General features: G+C 47.1%; 1 protein-coding gene across 1 annotated transcript in view; it reads right to left on the minus strand.

Annotated features, from left to right (window-relative positions):
• Positions 1–26,870, minus strand: part of ATP10A (ATPase phospholipid transporting 10A (putative)) — a 188,843-nt gene that overhangs the window by 15,524 nt on the left and 146,449 nt on the right. Inside the window, exons 11-17 of the mRNA XM_028495093.2 lie at positions 25,742–26,306; positions 19,714–19,817; positions 19,507–19,633; positions 14,364–14,548; positions 9,542–9,869; positions 6,973–7,049; positions 3,883–4,008 (exon numbers count right to left, since the gene is read on the minus strand). Coding sequence (XP_028350894.1) covers positions 3,883–4,008; positions 6,973–7,049; positions 9,542–9,869; positions 14,364–14,548; positions 19,507–19,633; positions 19,714–19,817; positions 25,742–26,306 — 1,512 coding nt within the window. The remainder of the gene's footprint in view (positions 1–3,882; positions 4,009–6,972; positions 7,050–9,541; positions 9,870–14,363; positions 14,549–19,506; positions 19,634–19,713; positions 19,818–25,741; positions 26,307–26,870) is intronic.

Genomic DNA, 26,870 nt, shown 5'->3' on the forward strand with positions numbered 1-26,870 from the left:
GAGCCCTGGCATCTGTCGGGCACTCTGTTGGTGGGTGAGCTACAGGCATTATCGCTGGTCCCTACAGCTACCCTGAACAGGAAAGTGAGGTCCAGAGAGGTGGAAGAGCCTCCTCCCATGCACAGTAGGAGCTGGGTGGACCTCTTCCCACTATTACTTGATCACTGAACATCCGTGGCCTGATGTTATATGGGGCGCATGGCAGGTTAGCAATTGCAAAGCATTCCTACACTTATTAGCTGTGCAACCTGGCACAGACCATTTAGCCCCTCTCTGCCTCAGTGACCTTGTCCATGAAATAGGCACACCAATGGTACTTAGCTGTGGGGTTGTGGTGAAGATTAAATGACTAATGCACCTTCAAGTACTCACAAAAGCTTCCTGCACGCTGAGATGTTCATCAGTGGTTTGTGGTCGTTACTGTCAGCAGGACGGTTATTTCCTTTATTTGAGGCTCAAGCAGGGCCAGTGTGCTCACCCGATTTAGAGGAAAGTAAACTGAGGTCCAAGATGTCAAACGACTGGACTATGGTCATCGTATAAGAAGTAACAAACCCAACTTGTTCAACCACTCGTGGCCTGGAGGAGCCATGGTTCAAGAACATTCTCTGCTGTGCACGGCATACAACGGCCTGGGTGTGGGATCTGGAGCTGCCGCTGTGCACAATTCTGACCCTGACACAGTCACTTAACCTCTCTGAGCTCGGGTTTCTTGACCTGAAAATGGCTTGTTCCAAAGATCAGAAAAAATGATAGTCTACACTGATACCACCTCTAATGACACAGATCCTCCAGGACTTGTTTCAATCTATGACTTAATGCAACTTTTCCCCTCCACCCTAAAAACTGACAAACTTGGCTTTTTCAATGACTTTCTTCCCTTTTTCACACCCACGCCTGCTTTTCTTTCTCCCACTTCCTCAGGCACAGCCTAATGAGTCATCAGTGAGCAAGTGGAGTCAGACAAAGAGGAAAAGTACTTAGATACCTGAGACTTTTATTTTTTTTACTGCAGTACCCAAAAGCCTTCTCCCCAAACCACTGTTGCTATGGAAAGTTTTCTTCTCTGCTCCTTACTGGAAGGAAGGCCAACTTATTCCTAAAACTAATGAATTTCTCACTTTGGGAGGCTAAGTGATTATCCTCGAATTTCTCAAGTAGATTAAGTACTTGTCAACAGAGGCCTTGCATCTTATACAGAATAAAAACAGGCACCCCTTCTCCTTCCTTGTCCCCTCCGTGAGGACAGATTCACCGTGGCAGGCAGGAGCCAGTGACCATTGCAGGCGGCCACTCTGGGCCTCGTCTGCAACTGAAATATTGAATGCTATCCCCTCAATCTGATAACTTTTCATTAAGAATTACAGAGAGCAGAGTTCAATTCCCGTGTTCCATTTTGTTTTGTTTTCAGATAAAGAAAACAAAATCCACAGAAGGTAAATAACTCGCTCCAGATTGCACAGCTAATGAATTAAAGAAACGGGGATAGGATTCCACCCTGCCCAGCCCCGCTCACCTTTACTCAAAGCACCCTCCTACCCCCTTGGGAGCTGGGATCCTCCAGGTTTGCAACTGTGTGCTTGGTGGGGAGGGGGGGTACTAAGGAAGCAATGCCAGGCAGTCAGAAAAAAGGGGAGTGATCTGACAAGGACAGGGACAGCATGGCATATCCTTGTGTGGATTGCACAAGAGCTGTCCTGATGGTAGCTCAGAGTGAATATGGAGATTTAAAATGGAATTAGAAATAAACAAATAAACCTTTTAATTTATTTGATTTTGTTTCAGAAGACTACAGGATGATCTTGACTTTGGAGCTGTGGATTTCAGCAGGGTAGGTTTATGGGACTACTGTGCAGAGTCAGTTACCCCTGTGCAGAGTCAGTTACCCCAAGAGTTTATTTACTTTGTCTCCTTGTTTGTACGTTCAACCGCAAGCTATCAGAGGCAAAGCAGACAAGTAGCAATCCAGCAACTTCTCAGCAGAACGTCTATACCTCACTTACAAATAGGGTAGGGTGCTGAAATGGCCATGTGGTCCATCCTGGAGGACTATGGCTGCCATACAGCTGTATGCCAAGGACATAGTAGTGAAAGAACTAAGATTTAAATGTTAGGGTCAACAGGGAATGGACCAGGGCCCTGATCAGAGTCCCTGGAGAGACAGAACTGTCCTGAGCCAGCCAGGTCTGGGAATGCCCTAACTGAAGGGTCAAATACAGACTAAGCTGGCCAGAGAGGGTGCCTGGTGGCATACCCTTCCCACTGGCCCAGGGTGGGTGCCTTTTTTTTCCGATTGTTTCTACTTTATTAAATCTGGACCCCAAAGCTTCAATGCCATAATTGCTATATCAAAGCCCATCTGTATCTGAATAAACAATTTTCTATGAAATCAGTTTAGGTCACAATCAAATTTTTATCATTTCACATACTTCATTGACTGGTTCTGAACAATCTTTTCTTTTTTAAAAAAATAATTAATTAATTAATTAATTTTGGGGCTGCATTGGGTCTTTTTTTTTTTTTTTTTGGTGGTATGCGGGACTCCCTCTGCTGTGGCCTCTCCCGTCGCGGAGGACAGGCTCCGGACGCGCAGGCCCAGCGGCCATGGCTCACGGGCCCAGCCGCTCCGCGGCACGTGGGATCCTCCCAGACCGGGGCGCGAACCCGGCCCCCCTGCATCAGCAGGCGGACGCGCAACCGCTGCGCCACCAGGGAAGCCCTGCATTGGGTCTTTGTTGCTGCATGCGGGCTTTCTCTAGTTGCGGTAAGCAGGGGCTACTCTTCGTTGCAGTGCACAGACTTCTCATTGCGATGGCTTCTCTTGTTGCAGAGCATGGGCTCTAGGCGCGCGGGCTTCAGTAGTTGTGGCACGCGGGCTCAGTAGTTGTGGCTTGTGGACTCCAGTAGTTGTGGCATGCGGGCTCAGTAGTTGTGGCTCGTGGGCTCTAGAGCACAGGCTCAGTAGTTGTGGCGCACGGGCTTAGTTGCTCCGCAGCATGTGGGATCTTCCCGGACCAGGGCTCAAACCCGTGTCCTTTGCATTGGCAGGTGGATTCTTAACCACTGCACCACCAGGGAAGTCCCTGGACAGTCCATCTTAATCCTGGATTTACAAGTGAAATTACTTTATTTGCATATTTATTGAGATGGTGCAGTGGACTAGGTGTTGTAGTAGAGTGTAGTAAGTTGTAGTAGAGCGTCAATGTCTAGTGCGGAAGTACCCTGAGTAGAAAACTATGGTAAAATGTGATGATGCCTATGGTTGACAAACACAGAAGCAACAATGCAGCCATAGGAATATGTATATTCATGTCGGCCAGGGGAACAAGGAAAGGCTTCTCGAAGACTGCTCGGTATCAGGATCACAGCCTGGCTGAGTCCTCTCATGCTGACCCAGGACTGCCAATCACACTCCTGTTCATCTTCTGATCCCCTGCCTGCTCTGGAGACAGCACCAATCAGAGCACTCCTGTCTGTGGGCACCTCGGCAGACCACTCCTTAGAGACCAAGGGACAGAGTGGTCAAGGGCTTGGAAGCTGGAGTCAGATGGATGGGGGCTGAATGCAGCCTCAGACACTCACTGGCTGATGACCTCATGCAAACCCCTGGACCTCGTGGTCACTCTACTTCTTATTATAAAGCTCCAAGTGGATGTTCTCCTTGGATCTACCTGTTTCCATCCTCAGAGATGCAGGTGAGTTAAGACTTCTGAGCCTGTAGGGTATAACGCCAGGCCAGGCCTGGGGAAAATCCACAAAGGTCAAGGAGGGTGGGACCAACGGGAGGCTGTGGGGTAGCCCTCTGGCCACGTTCCGGTGATGGTCCTGTGAATCTCAGGCCTTTCACATCAAAAATCCTCGACACCGGCACCAAATACGTACTGTGTTTTTGTAGAAGAAGTACAGCACCATGTTGGCAAGTCGGGAATAGCACCAATGTCCATGAACGATCAAGAGCCTCTCGAGGTATCGGAATTTGGGCACCGCGAAGTCGCTGGCCATCACTGCCTTAAAGGGAGAGAGTTCCCGTTACTGGTGCCGCTTCACTGCACCTAAGGTCTGTCTCACCTCCCCCCAAACACAAGGCGCAACATGGACGGAGAATTCCAGTCTGAGCTGGCTGTACCACCATCTCCCTGACGAACGCCTGCATTTAAGAAAAATCCAATCTCAACAACACTCTAGGTTAGGGATATCGCCCTAGAGGACTCATTTAAGATTTCAAATATATGTAATTGATGGATTTTTAAAGTTTTTGCTTTTTCTTTTCCATGCTTTTTTTCCCATACATTTCTGCTTATCTTTGAGGGTTATTCCACACAAAAATGTTACGTCTGCTTTTCAAATTTTATGGACTTCCTTAAACAACACCTGGAAAAGAGTAGGTGATGATGTTGTCCCATCTGTGCAACAGAATAACATCGTTGTGCCTGACAGAAAAGAATGAAGTCTTAGAATGTCTGCTTTCTGAACCCAAACACAAGGATCTGAAAGCAAATAGTGTCTTTACCCCTCTTCCTGTCAACATGTAGGAGTCAAGGGTTTTGTGTATCTTTTCTTCCTTCCTTCATTTATTCCATGATTTCATCCTCTCAAAAATCATGTAATAAGACCCTCCAGTTGCCAGGCATAGACTTGGAGACAGACACCATCACACAGGGTTCCTGTCCTCAATGGAGTCAGTCTAACTCAAAGGGTTGTTGTTAAACAGAGTTAAGGAGAGGCCCAGGGGGTCTTTGAGAAGCAGCCCTGACCCTTGAGAACTGCAGATAGACCCCTCCTTCCAGGCCCTACCTGCTTCTCCAGGCTTTGGCCACAACTCTCCACCTCCACACCCCAAACACACTGCTTGCTCCTCCGTCAAGGGAGCCTCCCCAATGCTCCCAGCTGGGTTAGAGCCTCCCGTCACATCCTCAACAGGGAAACTAGTGTTTCTCTTTCACAGCACCCACTACAATTATGACTACTGGTGTAAGTTTAAAATACTTCTCTGTCTTCCCTCTCTGGTCTTTCTGAACATCCCATGAGAGCCAGGATGGTAGATGTTGTGATCACCCTGCAGCCCTAGTTCCCAGTCAGTGCTTGGCCCATGGGGCGCTCAACAAACATGGTTGACCAGAAGACTCTACAAAGACTGAGCATCTCAGAGCTACAGAATCTCCTTGGTCCCCTCTGTCTCCCTGCCCTGGACACCCTTCCCACCTTGGCTGAGCTGGTGAGCTGCAATCACCCTCACTCTTCCTCAGGGACTCAGCTTGGACTCCTCAGGTCCCTGCGGCCACAGTGCCCCACAAAGTGCATCTCCCAGAGAGCTCTGCACAATGTCCCTTTGCTTATCAGACTGACTAACAAGCAAACAGGGTTACATTCCCCTGGGTAACCTGAGCCCTTAGAGCAGTAAGAAAAGCTGTCCAGTCTTACTGCCATCTTACATAATGTGCCCTCAAAAAAGAAGTATAGCTTTAATCAATACAGAAGCAGCCAGTAACACCCCACGCAGAAGTCACATCCACTCAAAGCCAAGTCTCAGTAGGAGCCCTACAGCTTGGCTGATTCCCACACCACTTTCATGGCTCATAGACCCCTCCGGCTCCTGCCCTGAGGCCATGCAGTGGGGGCAGCTCACGCCCCTCCTCACCCACATGCTCAGCCTTAGAGACTCTGATACAAAGTGGATTCACTGGGTGCATTTCTCTGCATATGTGGTTTACAAGCACTGCCCTGGGTAGCTTTTCACTCTAGGAAATGAATGCAAAGGAGGCAATGCTGAAAAAATCAGAAGGAATTAACTATTTTGTTCATTCATTCAACAGATGTTTTTTCAGCTTCCCCCATGTACATGGCACCATGAAGAGGCAAGGATGAGTCCGAGCTGGGCTCTATTTTCAACTTCATGGAGGAAGAAAAATGTACAATAAGGGAACACAAGTCAGAGGAGGGGCAGCAGGAGAGTAAGAAGGTGCTGAGGATGGGCCCGAGATGGAGCGACCGTGCTTCTGGCTCAGGACTTTCCATCTTATTGCGATTTCAGTGTCAAGTGAGAAAATCATGAAGCCTGCACAAGCGTGGCACGAGCGCTCAATAGCTAATTACTGACTGAATGCATCAATGAGATCGACCAATGACCAAACAGTGACCAACATGCTGATTTTTAAAAGAAGACAACTGGATAGATTGTTCCTGAAAGTCTCTACCAAGTTAAAAAATACTGTGACTCAAAGTAATCAAATGTCGGCAATTGTTGTAATGTTACATCCAAAAGAAGTACATCTTTTTTCTTTTAGATTTTTTTTTTGATGTGGACCATTTTTTAAAAGTCTTTATTGAATTTGTTACAATATTGCTTCTGTTTTATGTTTTTGGTTTTTTTGGCCACGAGCCATGTGTGATCTTAGCTCCCCGACCAGGGATCGAACCCACACCCCCTGCATTGGAAGGCAAAATCTTAACCACTGGACCGCCAGGGAAGTCCCAAGAAGTACATTTTTAATGAACTCATTTGTTCATTGTCTGGATCACATGTCAGGAACCAACACATTGGCAAATGAAAAATGCATAAATAAATTTTCACATGAGCAAGGAGCTGCACTCCATCTTTATAGTGACACCAGGATACAACAGTCCTACAGTAAAGTCCATTCTTCAAATGGTATCACTAATGTTCAGGAACAGTAAAAAATGCCTTCAAGGGACGAACCACTGACAGCCAGAGGAAGGCGATGACTCACCGTGCCTCGCTCCATCCCACCTTTTCATAGAAATACACTAATAGACACATTCACTGCACATGGCTTCATAAACATGAAGAGCCACCTGCCACCTGGTCTCCTACCACTGGCTTAGCAGAAGGAGAGCACCAGTTGTACTGAAGTCCAACCCTTTAGCTCTGCAGCACAGAGCCCACAAGAAGGCCAGCACAGCTCACAGTGTGAGGACCCCTTGGTCACCCAGGACAGCCCCTTTGGTCTTTACCTGCATGCCCTCCTGGCCTGAGAGTCCCACGCCCACATCTGCCACCTGGATCATGCTGACGTCATTGGCTCCATCTCCTAGAAACAGCACGGGCAGGAAGAATCATGTGAGTTGAGATGCACAGAATCAAATCAGCTTGATGGATCTTCATGGGGTCCCTGTGAGCTGGGTCCTGTGAAGGGTCCTGGGGAGGAGTGAGGAAGAGGCAGTGCAGAGTCTGCCTCGGGGGAACCAAGTTATGCAGCCAGAAAGAGTCTAGTGGGAGGCTTGCACCCACCAGCCACACCAGGAGGTATTTCCAAAAGCGGTGGCCAGCATGTCCCTTTCCAGTCAGTACACATTCCAAGATACTGGCTCATACACCAATAGAGCCCTTCACGTGGCATCCAGCACAGGGAGAGATATGACCACCACCTTCATTGCTGTTTCCTGAACCACTCTAGACTTTGTCACACGTCAGTCAAGGCTACTCCAGTTCATACTCAGGTGAGTGGTTTTCTAAACTGAACGAAGGAGGTCAAACTTTGCCCAAACAAACTGTGGAGCTCTTTTTGCACACCAGTGTCCACCCTTGGGCTCTTTGAGCATGTGATAAAGGAGACCGTCTACTTATTCAGTCACAGAAAATGTGTAGGAATACAGGGTATAGGTCAGAGCTCTGGACACCTTTAGGGAAAGGCAAGCAGAGACTTAAAGTCATTGTCATTCAGTGATAGTGACCGTTCTTGGAACAGGGCAGCAGAAGGGCCCACATCACCGAGTACCTCCCAAATTTCAAATATGCAAAACGTGTAGATACATAAAGTCAGAGTATCTCAGACCATGGCTATAGGACATCTCTCCCTTGTGATTCCTCTGTTCTTTATTGCACTTGGCCCAACATGGGTGATGAGTCAATATTTGTCAAATTGAAATTCTGTGAAGCAATAACCTCTGCAGCTTTTTCCAGAACATCCCATTCAAAATGAGATATGTAGACAATGATATTCTCTGGATTATTAACCGCTGGATGCCCAGGACTAGGTCACATCCATGCTTTAATTCATAGAAAGAAATGAACTAAAGTTGATTGGTCCTTACTTTCCCTTTCCCTTTTGAGATTCTATTTTGTTTTTTCTTTTCTTTCTAACCAGCCAAGCTTTACCTCCGTTTCCCTAAATGAATGCCACACATCAGTGATTCAGTGGCTGAGCAGGCACTGACCAGGCAGTGAAAATGTGCTTTATCATTCAGGTCTTACACGAGCCCCACTGGGGGGCAGTGTCCTCATGTTACACAGGAGCAAAGTTATCGGTAAGGGTGCAGACCCAGCCTGCAGACTCCTCAGCTTCTCCCTCCAACACTTGCTCAGAGAGCCCTAAAGGCCCCTCCAGGCACATGAGGGCAAAGGTGGTCCTGAGACAGCCTCCCTGAGGAGGGGCCACCCCCAGCAGAGCTGCCTGTCTTATCTCAGCCTGAACCAAGGGGCCACAGATGAACACACACTCACTCCCCTTAGCAGATAGCATGGCCCTGGGGATGTGCAGGGCCGTCTCCATGACGACCATGCTAAGGCCATCCCTCACGGACTGGGCTCAACACCGGCCTCAACTATCCTGATGAGGTGTCCTGTATGACAGAGTGGCAATCCCTACATCATCAAGGAGGGGCTGTCACAGACCTTTTGTAGAAAATACGGTAACTATTACTGATTGGTGAGGATGCTTTATTTCAGAGCCAACTCTCACCCCAGTGTGCATTCTATATGCAGGGAAAACAAACTGTTTGATATCGGGGGATCCCGGGGATCATATCAACTCTTTTCCTGGGCTACCTGCAGTCTCTCCCATCCCTCACCAGCAGGTGGCGCTGCCAAGTCCCTGAACCTCACTGGAGGCTGGACCTGTATCAGACGTGGGGACACTCCCCTGGGGGAGACAGGTGAGCACCGTGCAGCACGGAAGAGGAGCCGAGAAGGCTCTCCAGACCAACAGTCTGCAAGGAAGAACCACCATTAGATGCACAGTCCTTAAGAAAATGACACAAAATTTAGCAACTATTCAGACCTTAGGAGGGATTGTTCAAATTAGATGTTTGTCTTGAAACAAAGTTCAGCAGACAAGAAGCGATGGGAATTCTGATCACCATGGAGTCCCTGGGTCGTGCAGCATGATGAAGCCTTGGACTCCAGGTGGCTCACGGCCATCAGAAGCACCTGCAAAGGGCCTTCTTCCTAAGTTGGCCTGGGGTCGTGCTTAGTGTGCTGGGCTCCACAGTGGCCGAGGCTGCTAGACAGTAGTCTTCTGTCGCCCAGGAGACAGTAATAAGCTCCATCTTCTTCAACCACCATTGAATTACTGACTTCCTAACACGTAGCTATATCTGTTGCTAGGACATTTTGTGGCTTTCAAATCCAAGCTTTATATTTGGAACAGGCTGTTTCATTGTACCAGGTGTGATTTTATAAATAGAAAAAAGAGCAAGGAAGCGTTTTCCCATCCTATGGCATAGTGTAGAAGGGGCAGGAAATTCAAGATGCTTTGACAGGAAGCAGCTGCAGAGGTGGGGGCTGTTCGGCCTGGATACTTGCCTATGGCCAGAGTCATGGCCTTGAGCTTGCTCCTGACCAGCTTCACCACCATGCTCTTCTGCAGGGGAGTCGAGCGACAGCAAAGGACAGACCGGCACTGCTTAGCAAGGAAGAGGAATTTGTCCTCCAGGTTTTTCTCGAGGGCATAGGCCAGACTTCTCCCATCGATCACAAGGCTGGGGCTGGGGCCAGAGATGGCGGCTGCAGAGGGAGGGCAGAGGGGGGAGAAGCCCACGCTCACGCCGCCAGTGGTCTTGTCGGCGGAACTGTGGGGGCTCCTGGACCGCACATAGTGTAGGCACTGGTCCAGCAGGGCTGCGCACGCCTCCTGAAACGGACACGAGAGGACGGTGCAGGTCACTTGACTGCATCACAGACCAGGCTACTCGCACAACACATCTGAGACTCACCAGCCCCAGGCAATTTTGCTCTCTGGGCAGCAGTAGGAACAACAGTGGTAGCACGGCCATCTGTTGCCGGGGACTCTGAGGGAGGTGGTCCCTCCTTCCTATCAGAGCAGCTGTGGCCCCAGGACAGCAAGGCAACGGCTGCCCTCCTTTCTGTCTGTCCTGCCACCACTTGGCCCTGGAAGTCGGTGCAGAAGTACAAAGCAGATCAAGGTAACTCAAACCCCAGCTTTCATGCCAGAGGGAGTCCCAGAGAATCAGAAAGCAGTGGAAAAATTGTCAGAAGCGGGGAGCTTGGCAAAAATGTGAGACAGATTCTAACAGCTTGGCAAAGGCCAAACAAAACTAACATTGAAATCAACACCCCAAGGCTGTTCAGAGCCTGCAGCCTGCACCCAAGAGGACTGATATCCTGCCTTAAAAAAATCCACATTCTCCAAATTTAAAATGACCAGAGTGCCATTCAAAATATCCACAACATAACTCCAAATTTATCAGCATATAAAGAGTTAGGAAATTCTCAGTGCCTGTGGTAAAAGACAATCAACAGAAGCCAATGTCAAGATGACACACATACTGGAATTACCTGACAACGACTCTGAAGCAGCCATTATAAAAGTGTTCCAAGAAGTAAGAAAAAATTCTAGAAATGAATAGAAAGGAAGTCTCAGCAAAAAAACAGAAGATATAAAGAGGAATCAAATAAAAATTTTAGAACACCCAAAACATATTAACGAAAATGAAAAGCTCACTGGATTCCACTTATGTGTCCATCATTGGTTTACATAAATAATTTACATAATTTCTCTGTGCTCAAGGAGGGGGATTATAACCCCCACACTCTCTAAGTGTGAGCTGTGCACAGTGACTTCCTTCCAGAAAGGACAGTGTGAGAATTAGTTTATGGGGGAGAAACCTGACAAAATTAACATCCACAGTGATACGCCATGTTGATATAATGTGCTCTTGATATGATGTGATGAAATGATGAAAATGGCCCTTTGTCTGTGGTCTTCTTCCCCAAAACTCATAACTTTAATCATGAGAAAGTTATCAGACAAATTCCCATACAAAGACATTCTACGAAACACCTGAATGTATCTATCCTCAAAACTGTCAAGGTCATCAAAAATGAAGAAAGTTTGAGAAACTGTTATGGCCAGTAAGAGCCTAAGGACGCATGACGACTAAATGTAACGTGGATCCTGGGGACTACCCTGGTAGTGGTCCAGTGGTTAAGAATCCTCTTTCCAATGCAGGGGATGTAGGTTCGATCCCTAGTCGGAGAACTAACATCCCACATGCTGCGGGGCAACTAAGCCTGTGCACCACAACTACTGAGCCCACGCGCTCTAGAGCCCAAGTGCCACAACTAGAGAGCCTGCGTGCCACAACTACTGAGCCCGTACACTCTAGAGCCTGAGCACCACAACAAGAGAGAAGCCTGTGTGCTGCAATGAAGAGCCCGTGTGCCGCAACGAAAGATTCCACGTGCCGCAACGAAGATCTCATGTGCTGCAACTAAGACCCGATGCAGCCAAATAAATTAATTAATTTAAAGAAAATTTAATGTGGGTCCTCAATGAGATTCTGGAAAACAAAAAGGACATTAGGTAAAAATTAAGGCAATCTGAATATAGCACAGATTTTAGTAAGTAACTGTATATCAATATATTAAAAATTGTAAAGATGTTAATAATAGGCAAAATTATGTATAGGTGAAACAGTACTATCTACACATTTTTTTTGTAAGTCTAAAGCCATTCTATATAAAAAGTTTATTTTTAAAAAACCACTAAATGGGCTCAATAGCAGAATGGAGATAACAGAAGAAAAAGTCAGTGACCTCAAAGACAGATCAAGAGAAATTATCCAATTTGAATAAGAGAGAAAAAAAAATTGAAAACTGAAGAGCACCTGCGGGACTCTTGAGAAAATAACAAAAGACCCAATATTCATGTCATCAGTCTTACAGAAGAAGAGGAAAAAGTGCAGTGCAGAAAAAGTATTTGATGAAATAATGGCTGAAAACTTACCAAATCTGGTGAAAGACATAACCCCACAGATTAAAGAATCTTAGCAAGTCCCAGATTATAAATCAAAAGAAATCCATGCCCAAACACATCGTAATGAAACTGCTTAAAATTATAGACAAATAAAAACATTGGAAAGCAGCCAGATATAAATGATTCATTAGCTATGGGGTAATAATGATTCAAATGACTGTTGATTTCTCACTAGGTACCACAGTAAAATAAAGACATGCTCTGATGAAGAAAAGCAAGAGCATTTGCCACCAGTGGACCTACCCTAAAAAACAGATAAAGAAAGTTCTTCCTAGAGAAGGGAAATTGTGCCACAAGGAAACCTGAAACAACAGAAATGGAAGAAGAGCAACAGAAATTGTAAATATAATTTAATTTATGTAAATATAATTTATTTTAACTAAATATAATGGACCATTCTTTTCCTCTTGATTTCTTTAAAATATGCTTTTAGATTGAAAGCAAAAAATATAATATCTGATGAGGATTTCAATTTATGCAGTTGTAATATATGACATCTTCAACGTTAGGGGGAAGAGTAAGGGGCACGTGGAGTGCTAAGATTTCTTCATCCCCACTGATTCTAAGTAGACTGTGACAACTTAAGTATGCATAGTGTAATCCTAGAAAATACACTAAAAAAGCTAAGTGATGTCGAAACATAAGAGACAAATTAAAATGAAATACTAAAAAATGTTCAAATAACCCAAAAAAAGGTAGAAAAAGGAATGGAGGAACTAAAAACAGAGAATAATAAGAAAACAAAACATAAAATAGTAGACTTGAATCCAAACATTGATAATTATAATAAATGTAAATGATCTAAGCACACCAATTAAAAGGGACTGTCTGAATATATGAAAACATGACCTATCTACCAAAAAAACCATAAACAAACAAAAAACCTCACCTCATTTCAAATGTAATGCTACAGGTAGATTAAAAACTAAAGGATCAAACAAGGTATGCCATGCAAACAGAAATCAAAATAGCTGGAGTAGCTATTTGGGGCCAGAGTAAATTATTTCAGGCTTTTCAGATAATTCAGTCTCTGTGGCAACTACTCAAAACTGCCATTATAGCAAGAAAACAGACAAAGATTGTATATAAAAACATGGGGAAGGCTGTGTTCAAATAAAACTCTACAGAAACAGGTGGTAGGTTGGATTTGACCCGTAGGCCACAGTTTGCTGACCCCTATTATAGAAAAATTGAACCGTACCATCTCTCAACTGGATCTAATCGATATACCAGCAAACAACATGGCAGAACACATTCTTTTCACATGCATATGAACATTCACCAAGATAGACCATACCCTGGGTCATTAAAAAAAATTAATATGAAAGAATTAAAATCATAAAAAACATATTCTATGACAATAATGGATAGAAATCAATAAAATAGGTTTCAAATAGAAATCAGTAACAGAAAGAAAATAGGAAAACTCCAAACACTTGGAAATTAAACAAAACACTGCCTATTTTAAGACATTTAAAAACCCACAGGACAGCATGATATTGGTGAAGGGACAGACACACAGATCAATGGAACAGACTAGAAAGTCTAGAAACAGACCCACACAAATAGGACCAATTGATTTTCAAGAAAGGTGTAAAGACAATTTAGTGGAAAAAAGACTGTCCAAAAACGGTGCCTGAATAATGCAGAAAAATGCAGTTTGATGTAAACCTCACACCTTAGACAAAATTCTACACAAAAACGATTGCGTTTAAAGCTGAGATGCTAAACTATAAAAGTTTTAGAAGAAAATAAAGGAGAAATCCTTGTGATTAGGCACATCTTAAGTGCGACATCTAGAGCATGATCCATAAAAGTTAGACTTTGTCATCTGCTGGAGGAGATGTTCCAAGGGAGAGTCAGTCACTCAAGGAATCAGAGCCCTGGCCAGGGCCTATGGGAAGAGATCCACCCTCCACACTTGGGGATTTCAGTCAATAGATGTGACAAATGAAAACCCACATGCCACTGGGGCATCCATGAGACAACATATGCTATACTGAGGACACCAATGCAGAATGGACCGCTGCCCTGGCTCCATGTGACCTCATGAAAAACACTCTCTGATACTGATGGCTGGAAAGTATGTCAGGAAAAAGCGGGTTGAACATTGCATTATAAAGCCCAGATGTGCGTTCCTAAGAAATCCCAGCAAATCCCACATCTTCCAAGACTATGACAAGCACGTTCTGAGTGCCAGAAACACAACACAGGTGCAAACAGAGCAGAGGGCAAAGGTCCGCCTCACAGGGGCTGCCAGAAATGGAAGGCATTCTTTCCTGCTCTGCTCTGGGGCTGGTGGGGTGTGAGGCTGCCCAGGCAGAGCGGGTCTCCCCGACATCCACCCACCTGGGATTCGGCGTTCAGGGTGATGACTTCCTCGTCGTGGTCCAGCAGTTTGCAGGCGTAAGCGATGTTAATGGCTGTTTCCTGTTTGTCACCGGTGAGAACCCAAATCTGCAGGCCTGCTTGACGCAATTTAGCAATGGTTTCAGGGACTCCGTCCTGCAGGCGGTCTTCAATCCCAGTGGCACCTGGTCAAAGGTACAACAGTGTGGGTAAGCCCCTTGCTCATGGGCCCCGACCCTGACCGGCATGAATGCCTCACTCCAACACAGCAGAGGTGCTGGCCCCACCCTGCAAACTGGGCCCTGCTGTGGTCCATCTTATCTGGAAGCACTCAGGTGATTCCTCATTCAGGACACGGGGGCACCTTCACTAGCTCTCGATTCCACACAGTAGGGATACCTGGGAGGCACTGAACATAATTCTCTGGACGTACAACAGAGCACCTCCAATGCTTTCTAACATGCAGCCAACTTTTAACTTTACAGATAGCTTGGAAACGAAGCTTGTGGGGAGATGGTGGGAGTGACCATATTCTGAGGGATGAAAAGTTTTAAAACTTATCCATCCCACAGAAAGCTTCTGGTGAATGACACCCACAGTGCTTGCTCTCAACAATGCTTACCATTAGCTGTCGAAACAGACCACAAAGGCCCACTATTTCTTGAAAGCAACATTATCCTGAATGTTTTTTCCACAAAAATAATGCTTAAGGGGCAGATTTTCCCGTGCAGGTCTCAGTATATTGGGAAAAATACACTACTCAATGCAGAAAAGTGTCCTCTAGGCCAGCCTGTTTTTCCCTCCATTTCCAGCTTGGTGAGATGGTCTCACCTTCCTTCTAGAAGTGCAGCATTGCCTGAGGCCTCCTTGTCAGCCTTGCCTTTCTCTTTCATGCACGCTGCTCCCGGTGCTGGGATGCTGTTATAGACTGAATGTTTGTGTCCCCCCTAAAAATTCATAGGTTGATGCCCTAATCCCCAAGGTAATGGCATTAGGAGGTGGGGCCTTTGGGAGGTGATTAGGTCATGAGGGTGGAGCCCTCATGAATGGGATTTGTGCCCTCACAGCAAAAGACACAAGGGAGACAACTTCTCTCCACTGTGTGAGGATGCAGAAGGAAGGCAGCCATCTGCAAACCAGGAAGAGAGCCCTTATCAGGAACCAGACTGGCCAGCACTTTGACCTGAGACTTCCAGCTTCCAGAACTGTTGAGAAATAAATGTCTGCTATTTAAGCCACCTTGTCTATGGAAGTTTTGTTCAAGTGGCCTGAAATGACTAAGATAGATGCCATTTCCTTTTCTCTGCCTTGAATGGGTGAGATGGCAGGTGCGGGGAGGAAGGAGTCAAGGTAGAACACACGTACAAAAAGTGCACATTTCTTCAGTATACCCTTTGATGCACTTTCACAAATCACACAGCAGCGTAGTCAGCCCTGAGCTCAGGAAACAGTGTCACCAACTCCCCAGAAGCCCCTTCAGGGTCAAGTGGTTGTCTTCTCTCTTCCATCTCATGCAGCCTGTGTGCCGTGCTGGACCTGGGCCTACCCCACACTTGATGAATGCACCAGAAGGCTAAGTGGTAACTTGGGAAGGACCCAGAAAGGAGGAGGGGACATTGCACCCAAGATTTCCTCTGCTCTGAACCATTAAGTCCTCCCAGGAAGGACCAGGCAGGGGTGTGGGGTTCAAGGTCTGCTTAGGAATGGAACCACTTTATGCTGCTTGCTCATGGTGAGCATGACCCTGACCACCCTCCTGGCCCCCCTCCCCTTCCCCAGCTCTGTGGCTCCAGCATTAGAATAGAGTGTGCATTTCTGGCTCCTTATCTTCACCATCCAACAGAGTCGACACTTCTCAGTGCATCCTAAGTGTCACTTCTGCTAGGATATATTCCCTGATATGGGGGAAAGAGGAAGGGATGATCTTGCCACCTCTGCGTGTTCATAGTGTCTTATTCATAGTTAATAATAATGATTGTGGAATAATCATAACCATGGCTAACCTTGATGGATTCCTATATGCCAGAAAAAGTTTTCACAGCTTCCCTAAGATGTGAGAATTACAATGATCCCCACAACACAGGTCTGGAAAGCAGGGTGAGGGAAGTTAGTTAGCCAGGGAAGGGCCAGCATTCCCCTTACAGTATGTCTCTGATCCAAACCTCTGAGCTGCATGTCTGCTCTAGGATAGCATTTCCTACAATGCAGTGTTTTGTGTACAACTTAACCACTACCCACTCTTCATTAGATGGGAATTTTCTGCAGAAAGGCCTTCTATCTCCCATCCTTGTACTCTGGCCACTCAGCCAGGGCTCCTTGGTTAAGTGTCCACCAAGAAAGAAAGCAAGGAAGACCTCGCAGATAAATTCCCATCCAGAGGAAGTCTGCCTCTTTTCAGGGAAAACCTAACACCTTGAAAACATACCCTCTTTATTTCAGGAGCTTATTGGCCAAAGTAATGGGCTCCTAATTGGGTCACTTGACTGCCCCTCATCTATATAACATGCATGTTTGAATCAAACACAGGATATTAATGAACTTAGAAATACAGTTATGGAAAGCATGTCTGTCTCAGTGTGAACTATGGCTGAGAATAAAGAGGCAATCTGAGGAACAGTCCTTTTAAAATGATCTGGAAGCCTAGCGTCTCTTTTCAGCTCTCCAAGGTAGCTTGTTTGTAATATAATTTATGTGACTTTGAATAAATGTCACCTTCTTTACAACCTGATCCTTGGGAGAACCTCGCATTTTGAGTATTATAACCAGGGTAGTTAGTGGGGTTCAAGCTAGTGCCACCTTACTTCACTGCACTCAGATGTCAGGTAGCTTTCAATGGAGAGGAAAAATCTCACCAACTGGGAAGTTTCAGATGACATTTGGAGAAACCAGCAAGAACGCTGGGGAGAGTGAGCAGAATGTTGTCTTTTGCGAATTTAGGTTCTTGGCCAGAACATTATGGAAAAGAAAATTTCAAGAACACAGTGTGGGAATGACAATCCTTGCCCTGTGGCTCTCTGATGTTACTTAATGTAAGAACCTAAATGAAAAGGTTTAAAAAGGGGTATTTGGCATGGGATATTAAAAATCTAAAAGCTGACTTCACATTTCTCAAATACAAATCAGAGGAGCTGGAGCACGGTGCCCATGGACGAAGCAGTGGTGAGCACTGAGGTGGGGGTTCTCCCACTCTCCAGCTTGGCTTCATCATTTGAACCATAAACATTCCAGGTTGTAGAGGATGGTACATGTTTAAGAACTGGCTTGAAGGAGGAAGACTGATTAGTGTGTTTGCCATTTCTATGGTCCCAATCAGCAGAGAGTCTGTGCAGAAGATGCCAGCCAGGCCACACAGGTATGGAAGCAGTACCATGAGCTTCATCACCTTCACCGTGCAGCTACGTGGGGCTGAAACCAGCGCCTGCACCTTGCTCAGTGCTTTTGCTTTGCTGTATCCCCTCTGTGCACCCTCACAGAAGTATTACCTCCACTTGGCAGATAAGGAAACTGGGATGCAAGTGTCCAGGCTCACATGGCCAGTAAGCAGCAGAGCCAGGACTGGACAACTGAGCCAGGGCCCCTAGACTCTGAAAGAAGGAAAGAAAGGAGTGCCTGCAAAGACTGGCAGAGGCGGGACAGCTCAGGGACTCATAGCTGTGTTCTCAAACAGTTAAGGTCTCATCCTGTGGAAAAGGGAAGAGATTTTATCTGCATTGCTCTAGAGGGTAGGAGCAGTGCCCCCTGGAAGAAGGTACCGGGAGGCGGATTTCACTCCATTCAAGACATTAGAGCTCGGTTGGGAGGAGAACTGTCCCAGGGGAGAACACCCTGCAGGGGGGGGCCATGACAACCAGCAGACCCCCTCTCATCCCACGGGTCTATCAACAGTGTCTTTTGGAGAAGCACGTTCCAGATGTGAACAGTCCTAGTTCAGGAAATCAAAACCTGGCAATCTAGGTCTTCCCTGGTGGCGCAGTGGTTCAGAGTCCGCCTGCCGATGCAGGGGACACGGGTTCGTGCCCGGGTCCGGGAAGATCCCACATGCTGCAGCCCGTGAGCCATGGCTGCTGAGCCTGCGTGTCCGGAGGCTGCGCTCCGCAACGGGAGAGGCCACAACAGTGAGAGGCCCACGTACCACAAAAAACAAAAACAAAAACCACCTGGCAATCTAGAGGAGGCACAGCCATTTTCCAAGTGTTTCATTTAATTCACCTCCTGAGTACCATTCAGGATGCCTCTGGGCCTCTGGATCTTCAGGCTTTTTTGAATAGTGCATGGTCTCATATAGGACACCATAGGCAAAATAGAATATTGCATAAAGTATATATATGTAGTGCTCTTAAATATCTGAATATTAGCTATTCTATTAGATATAAGTATGTAGATACAGAGATATCCCAATGCCTTTGCCTAGGAAGGGGGCCAAATGAATTATGGCCTTTCTTGTTGAAAGATGAACCCCCGTATCTTCATGCCCCAGGAGTATCATCACCTGACCACCAGCACCATGAGACGGGGAGTGTGTATACACAGCACTGCCACAACCAGCTCCTGGTGAGAGTACAGAGAGCATGTATACAAAGATCCAGCTAATTTAATACATACATTAATAAATATTTTAAATAATAAATTAAATAAATACTAAAGCAATAAATACTTTTATAAATACTAACATGAACTCAGTAGCAAATATGGGCACAATTTAGTAAGAATGAGCCCCCTTTTTTTTTCACCCCAATCAAATCTGTGAAATATTTACTAGATGTAAAATGCAGCCCTGTCGAGTCCAACAGTTTCTGTTTGTTTCCTGGGACTGGGGGGATCCTTTAACGCATCAGTTGTTGAGAAGCCTTGCTCCTCATCTCTATTTTTGGTGGGAAAGCAGGGTTTCAGAGGAGGCAAGTCGGGTGCTGTAGTGGTGCCTGGCAGGGTGGCACACAGAATGCCCCAGAAACGGGCCACAGGGAGAATGTTCAATCGAGCACAGCCCTGCCTGGGGGCCGCGCTAGCGTCAGGCCAGAGGGGTCCTTAATCAAGCCCAGCGTGTGCAGAGCTGGCAGTGACTAGAGCCAGGGCACCTCTCTGTCCAGGATGCTGCAAATTCCACCCGACTCCGTGGCACCCGCCCACTGGAGAGTGTAATTACCCAACAGATGCAGATTCCTCTCCAGGCGAATGGCAGACTGAAACAGGAGCTCCTCGCGGTTGTCCAGGGCGGATTCCGCTTCCAAGTGGCTCTGCAGCCAACAGGCATACTCTTCCTTACTCAGAACCTGGGTGAGACCCGCTGATGAGCTCCCAGGCCGAGCACCGTGGCCGGCCCCGCCCCTTCCTCGAAGCCACGCCTACTCACCCTCTTGGCGATGCACAAGGTGCGCAGGCCCTCCACCGCGTACAGGTTGAGGTAGTTCTGAGTCTTGCTCCGGATCTTCTTTTGATGCCTTCCTCTGGCGTCATCTAAGTTGGAGTAAGAGCAGAAACAAGGATGAGTGAGAACAACAGAACCCAGTGAAATGGCCTGGACTCCCAGGACACCTGGCCTGTTGAAATGAGTCTGCATATATGCAGTTTCCGCAGCTGAGAGCTCAGCGCCATCAGAGGTTCTAGCTGGGTACTCTTCTCACCCAAGGAGAGAAAACAGCCACATTTTCAGGTCTCTAAAGTAATCACACTCAGGGAGACAGAAAGTAGGATGATGGCTACCAGGGGCTGGGGGGAGGGGAGAAAGGAGTTGTACAGAGCTTCAGTTTTGCAAGATGAAAATTTCTGGAGATCTGCTGCACACCAATGTGAATATACTCAACACTACTGAACTGTACACTTAAAACTGGTTAAGATGGTAAATTTATATTGTGTTTTTTTTAACCACACACACACACACACACACACACACACACACACACACACACAAAACAACTAAGAAATTAGCTATCAGCTAGTAAGATTTTTTCCAAACATCCACCTTTTCCAACACTACTGAACTGTACACTTAAAACTGGTTAAGATGGTAAATTTATATTGTGTTTTTTTTAACCACACACACACACACACACACACACACACACACACACAAAACAACTAAGAAATTAGCTATCAGCTAGTAAGATTTTTTCCAAACATCCACCTTTTCTGTTTTCTGTAGAGCCAGATGTGGAACAGACTTGCTGTTTATTACCAGACTGCAGAAGTGCTGACTCTGAGCCTCACCACTGTGGAATCCATGGCAAAGTGACACACACCTTCTTAACTCCACCGTGTTCTTGGGTCAATAATTGTTAGTGAGAAGGCAGAAGGCACTTTAGTTTTCGTGTGATAAAAGTATGTTAGGAGTGAATGTGTTTCAGAGCCAGTGAGGATGACGTGGCCCTCCCCATTCTGCCTCACTGTAGCTGGCTGCAATTGGAATGCTAGCAGGAATTTTGTTGCAATTCATTAAGCAGGAATGTCACAGGCGCCCTGTCACATCACTGTGATTTACTCCAACAGCCTCCAGAAAGGGCGCCCAGAAAACATCTGCACCAGTAGATTTAGCCCACCTCTTATTTCATTACTTGTCAATAGTATACATGTTCAATATAAAACTTAAAGCAAAAGTTAGATGTTATTTTAAAAAGAACCTCATAATATTTTTGACTATTTCTAATATCCCTTGTTGAAATGAGAATCTCACATAAACAAAACCTCATTAAGAGTGATCTGGGGGCTTCCCTGGTGGCGCAGTGGTTGAGAGTCCGCCTGCCGATGCAGGGGACGCGGGTTCGTGACCCGGTCCGGGAGGATCCCACGTGCCGCGGAGCGGCTGGGCCCGTGAGCCGTGGCCGCTGAGCCTGCGCGTCCGGAACCTGTGCTCCGCAACGGGAGAGGCCACAGCAGTGAGAGGCCCGCGTACCGCAAAAAAAAAAAAAAAAAAAGAGTGATCTGGCATCTTTTCATCCAGGAGGTGGGTGTAAATGGAGGCACATAAACTTCCCGTTTAGGAAAAGTCATACTTAATAGAAAGTGCAGTTTCTATCCTCCTACACCAGTAATGTTGCCAGACAGAATATAAGATGCCCAAATATCTGGAGAAAACTATAATTCGAAAAGATACATGCACCCCAATGTTCACTGTAGCACTATTCACAATAGCCAAGACATGGAAGCAACCTAAGTGTCCATCGACAGAGGAATGGATGAAGAAGCTGTGGTACATATGTACACAATGGAATACTATTCAGCCATAAAATAAGAAATAATGCCATTTGCAGCAACATGGACGGACCTAGAGATTATCGTACTAAGTGAAATAAGTTGGACAGAGAAAGACAAATACCATATGATATCACATATATGGAAACTAAAATATGGCACAAATGAACTTATCTATGAAACAGAAACAGACTCACAGACAGAGAACAGATTTGTGGTTGCCAAGTGGGTGAGGGGTAGAGGAGGTATGGATTGGGTGTTTTGGGACTAGCAGATGCAAAGATATATAGAATGGATAAATAACAAGGTCCTACTGTATAGCACAGGGAACTATAACAAGCACTTTGCTGTGCATCAGAAATTAACACATTGTAAATCAACTATACATCAATAAAATAAATTTTTTTAAAAAGAATAAAGGTGAGAAATAATTTACACCTTCCAAAAAAAAAAAAAGAATATAAGATGCCCAAATAGCACATAGGACATACTTTTACTAAAAACATTATTTGTCGTTTATCTGAGATTAAATTTTAACTAGACGTTCAATATATTTTCTTTGCTAAATCTGGCAACCCTACTTTCCAGTGGTGAGGCCCCTGTTCTGGGGAAGGCTGTCTACTAACCAGGTCAGCTCCTTGACACACGAAACACTTAATCTTCTAGATCTGTGCTCTTCATGGAGAAGACAGTAAAGCACAGATACATGTACAGTACATAAACAAATATACAGCATATCTGTGGCATTAAAATGTCATGGAAGGGCCATTAGAAAAAAATATCTAAAAAGACTCCTTAAGGGGGCAATAATGAAAAACAGAGAGAGAGAGTTGGGAAACACTGCCCTAGATTATTGTGCTTTAGGAATTTAAATTTCCTGAAAAGATGACACTGAAAGTCATCTTAATTTTGACTACCATTTACTCCTGGTATTGTGATAACATTATTCCAGATTCTGACTGTTCTTTGAGCAAAGACATGTCTAGCTGAGGGACTCTGGAATTAACACTAATAAAGTACCTGAGTTGTCCAGAGGGGGAAGGGAAGGTTGCATTCCAGGGCAGGAGCAGGGTGCAGGGGCTGTGATGCTGCCCTTAACCACACTGGTCCAAACAAAACCAATGAGTGAGAGAAGGCAGGGTGGGCCACTGGGGACCCAGGGTGCCCTGGACAAGGGTGCAGTCACAGACCACACTGACGTGTTTCTGTGCGGGACGGAGCCCACCCAGCCCAGCAGGGAGAGAAGCCGTGACCGCCACATCTTGCCCATCCTTCCCCCTCTGTCCTTGCCCTTGGAGGAGGGTGGAGCCATCACAACTTTTGTATCTTAAAGACCACACAGGGACTTCCCTGGTGGCGCAGTGGTTGAGAATCTGCATGCCAGTGCAGGGGACACAGGTTCGAGCCCTGGTCTGGGAGGATCCCACATGCTGCGAAGCAACTAAGCCTGTGCACCACAACTACTGAGCCTGCACTCTGGAGACCGCGAGCGACAACTACTGAGCCCATGTGCCACAACTACTGAAGATTGTGCCTGGGGCCCATGCTCCACAATGGAAGAAGCCACCGCAATGAGAGGCCTGCACACCACAATGAAGAGTAGACCCTGCTCACCACAACTAGGGAAAGCCCGCGTGCAGCAAGAGGGAAGGAAGGAAGGAAGGAAGGGAGGGAGGGAGGGAGGGAGGGAGGAAGGAAGGGAGGGAGGGAGGGAAACCACACAGAGTGGCACTGGACTGAACCTCAGGCAAGTGAATCTTAAGGAAAAGAAACCAGAGAGAAGGGAAAGGGACCCAGCTTATGCTTTATGCCTGTAACACACCAAGCACTGTGCTAGGAGCTTGGACAGGGGCTTCTTGTGAGGTCAGAAGCCTGATTTCCTTTGTACAGATGGGAAACTGAGGCACAGGAGGAGTGACTTGTCCAGGGTGACCCCAGCCCATAAATGTAGACTTGGGATTTGAACCGAGGTCTGTAAGGTAATGGGTGGGGTAGAGTCCCTGCTTTCTACTTGATCCCACACAACCTAGTGGCAGGGCAGGCAAGACATAGCCACGTCCTAAAAATACAACACATTCTCCATCCACCATCAGCTTAGCCTTCTTGTGCCCTTTTTGGTAAAAGTGTTGTGAACTCTTTGAAGAAAGATGTTGGACACTCATGTGCCCTCCTCACTTTATCGCCTGCACACAGGTAGAGCAGCTTGGCCATCTGCAAGCCTGCTCTGCTCCATACCCCACCCACCCCACCTCCAAAGTGAAAGTTGAATGATTTAGGTACAATGTCAGGGTGTCACTGGTGGATAACTTCAAGATTACCCCAGAGCCATCTCCTTTCTTGGGAAACCACTGGGGGCTCTGAACATCCTGAATCTTAAATTGCCTGGTGTCTACATGTAGCTCTGACCGATTCAAACTTATTTGAAGTGCACAATGCTTGGAAATTCCCAGAGGAAGGCGGAGAGCTACACAAACTGCTTATTTTTAAGGTGCCCCCTTCAATGTCACGGTTTGGGCAACGTCGTGCTTTGAACCTGTCTGTTCCATGGCTTTGCTCTTTCTCACCTGTAGTTAATTCCTCCCAGGATCAGGTGGAGGGGTCTGGGAAGCTCCCCAGCTTGCTCCCTTCACCCCTTGACCTTGAAGCTGACTCTGAGTGATAGAAGTTTTGTTTGTTATTGCTTTGTCTAGAAATTTGAGGCTTTCTACTCATTTTTAAAAGTGTGCTGCCAGCCAAGTACAAGCGTGGCCACTGCTGCAGCCTTCTCGGTTGCTCTCGTGTCCCTTGCACAGCTCAGCAGGCTCCCTACCCTCTCTCTGGTGTGAGGGTAAGCCTCTCTGCCATCCCATCCCACCCTTGCTTGCTAGAGCTGGTCCAGTCTTTTCACCTTATCCATGACCCACTGTATGTAGTAAAGTCTGAAACACAGCGGTCCATTAAACTATCTTTAATACAAGGCTGTGGAATAGGACAAAGGTGATATTTTTGCAGTAGAATAAAATCTGCTCAGATAATTGCCAAACCTATCTGTTTTTCTTCTGCGTGGATGCAAAATCAAATTTCAGAATGAAGGAGGCTCTTGGAATGCAAAATCAGCCTGTAAATTGGATTCTACGTCCACCCTAGAACCAACACAGGGGTGGGAAGGCAAACCCTGCCCTGGAGTAGGTCACCCTCAAGAAAGGCCATGCAAACCGCTTTCAAAGACGCATTTGCAATTCGCTCAGCTGCCTTTGGGAGGCGATAGCTCTGTGACAGGAAAACGGATTTGTCTGCAGAGATCAACCAGTGCACTTTCCCTTAACTGGAGCTGGAGTCCTGTTCTGAGGCACTGAGATCATGGCGAGAGGGCCGTGGGAAGCAAAGTGGTAACCCCTAGCTCCGTTCCAGAGCCCCAGAAGGGCATATCCAGCGTAAGGGTTTCCCACAGGTGGTACCCAGAGCTGTTTCCAGGATACAGCAGAGAGGGAGGCTGTGGGGGTCAGGCAGTGGTCCCTCTCCCATCTGCCATCTGCCATCCACCCCGCTTCTCCCCCCTGGAGGTCAGATGTGACCTCCTTTGTCCTCTGGGCACAGAAGGAGGGGTGACTAGGTTTACTAGTGGGGACCCAGGCCCTCCCCCTTCCAAGTCCCAGAAGCATTTGTATCTGGAAGGAGGTACAAGCCCTTCTGCTAAACAAAGTTCCACCCTCTACACCAGTGGTATATGAACCCCTCTTTTTCAACCCGAAAGTTACATGCAAGTCAAGTGCAAAAGAGACCAAGATGGAGGTTCTCGGCTGTAAGACGGCCAGAGGCCAGCAGCCCCCACTACCTGGGCCCTCGCTGTGGCCTGAGAACACTCTACAAATGGGCTAAAACCATGGCTTGGGCCTCATAGGTGCCCAAGGTCCAAGCAATCACAGGGCAGAAAGGAACCTTCTGGGACTTCTAATCTAAAAGCTCTTAACCTTCATTGCCCAGATTTAAACCTGATGCTAGGCCTCAGCCCCATTAATCCCCAACCCCATTCCTCTGAGGTGGGTTCAGGCACTGAAGCCCTCCATCCACTGGGCCCTCCCCCCAATTCTAGTCCAAACCCTTCAGATGAGGAAAAGGCCACCCAGAGAGGCAAAGCTCTGCTGGAGGGAGGGGCTGGTTTCTCAGGACTGCTCCCTGCAGTGGAGAGCTGCTAGTGGAGGGGAGCAGGTTACCTGTGGAGCAGGGTAGCAGGAGGTCCATGACCACCGAGTCGGCCCCCTTGGTGTAGATGTTGATCTCGTCCGTGAGTGGGTGCCGGATCACCACCGACATCCTCTTGCGGATGGAGTCGAAGCCCAGCGTGTGCAGGAGCTCGAAGGTGAGCCTGCCCAGGTGGGGCAGCTCTACCGACACCTGGTCGTGCAGTCGGTCCACGAGCGCGCAGCTGTAGGCGCGGGCGGCGTAGACGAGCGCTGCCTCGTCGGGGCTCTCAGCCTCGTAGCGCAGCTCCCGCTCGGGCTCGGGCTCCTGTACTGAGCGCTCAGGTGCCCAGCCGTCCGCCCCACTACTGTAGCCATTGCTGGCGAGGCCCGGGGCCGGCGGGCCCAGCCTCTCCTCCAGCCGGAACAGCGTGCCGTCGTTGGCCAGCGTGGACAAGAGGCTGGACTTGTGCGCCGACTTGTTGGTGGCCACACTCCCAATGCTGCTGCAGCCCGAGGCCAGGCGGCTGGGCGTGAACCTCCGGAGGAAATCTTCTATTGTCTTCACCGGGGACTTCAGCTCGAAGTGCACCCTCACCTGCCAGGGAAGTAGTCGGAAGACAGGTTAGGTGTCTCCCAAGAGGCCTCACCCTGACTCCCTTAGGGCCGCCCTCCACTTCCCCAGGGGGGCCTGAATACGGATTTCCCATTTCCCACTGAAAATTGCAACCAGGGTCAGCATTTCTTCCTTGAGACTATCCCTTGGCCTCTTCCTCTTCGCCTCAACACAGGTTCTGCCATATTCACTCTTTCAGGATGTGACTGTAGGGCAGCAACGACCAAGGCCCAGGATGGACTCAGGGCATTGGGTGGCCTACGGTTCCCAAGGCTTTGGGACTGTCCCCTCACTGCAGTGGCCCGTGGCTTTACAGAAACTTCCCAGGAGTGGGCCTGCCACTGCCTGGCATGAATCCTGGCTTTTTTTTTTTTCAATTAAAAAAACCATTTAACAAAAGACCAATTTATACATTCCTTTGAATTATGTCCATAAAAAACTTAAATTTACACAAAATTTCCCAAACCCAAAAGAATCTTTCTAAACAAATGAAATTAATAAGCAAATTCAAGCTCCAAATCCTTAAACAAATGTTTAAAAAAATCA

The sequence above is a fragment of the Physeter macrocephalus genome, chromosome 11 (assembly GCF_002837175.3).
Source record: "Physeter macrocephalus isolate SW-GA chromosome 11, ASM283717v5, whole genome shotgun sequence".
Taxonomy (NCBI): Eukaryota; Metazoa; Chordata; class Mammalia; order Artiodactyla; family Physeteridae; genus Physeter; species Physeter macrocephalus.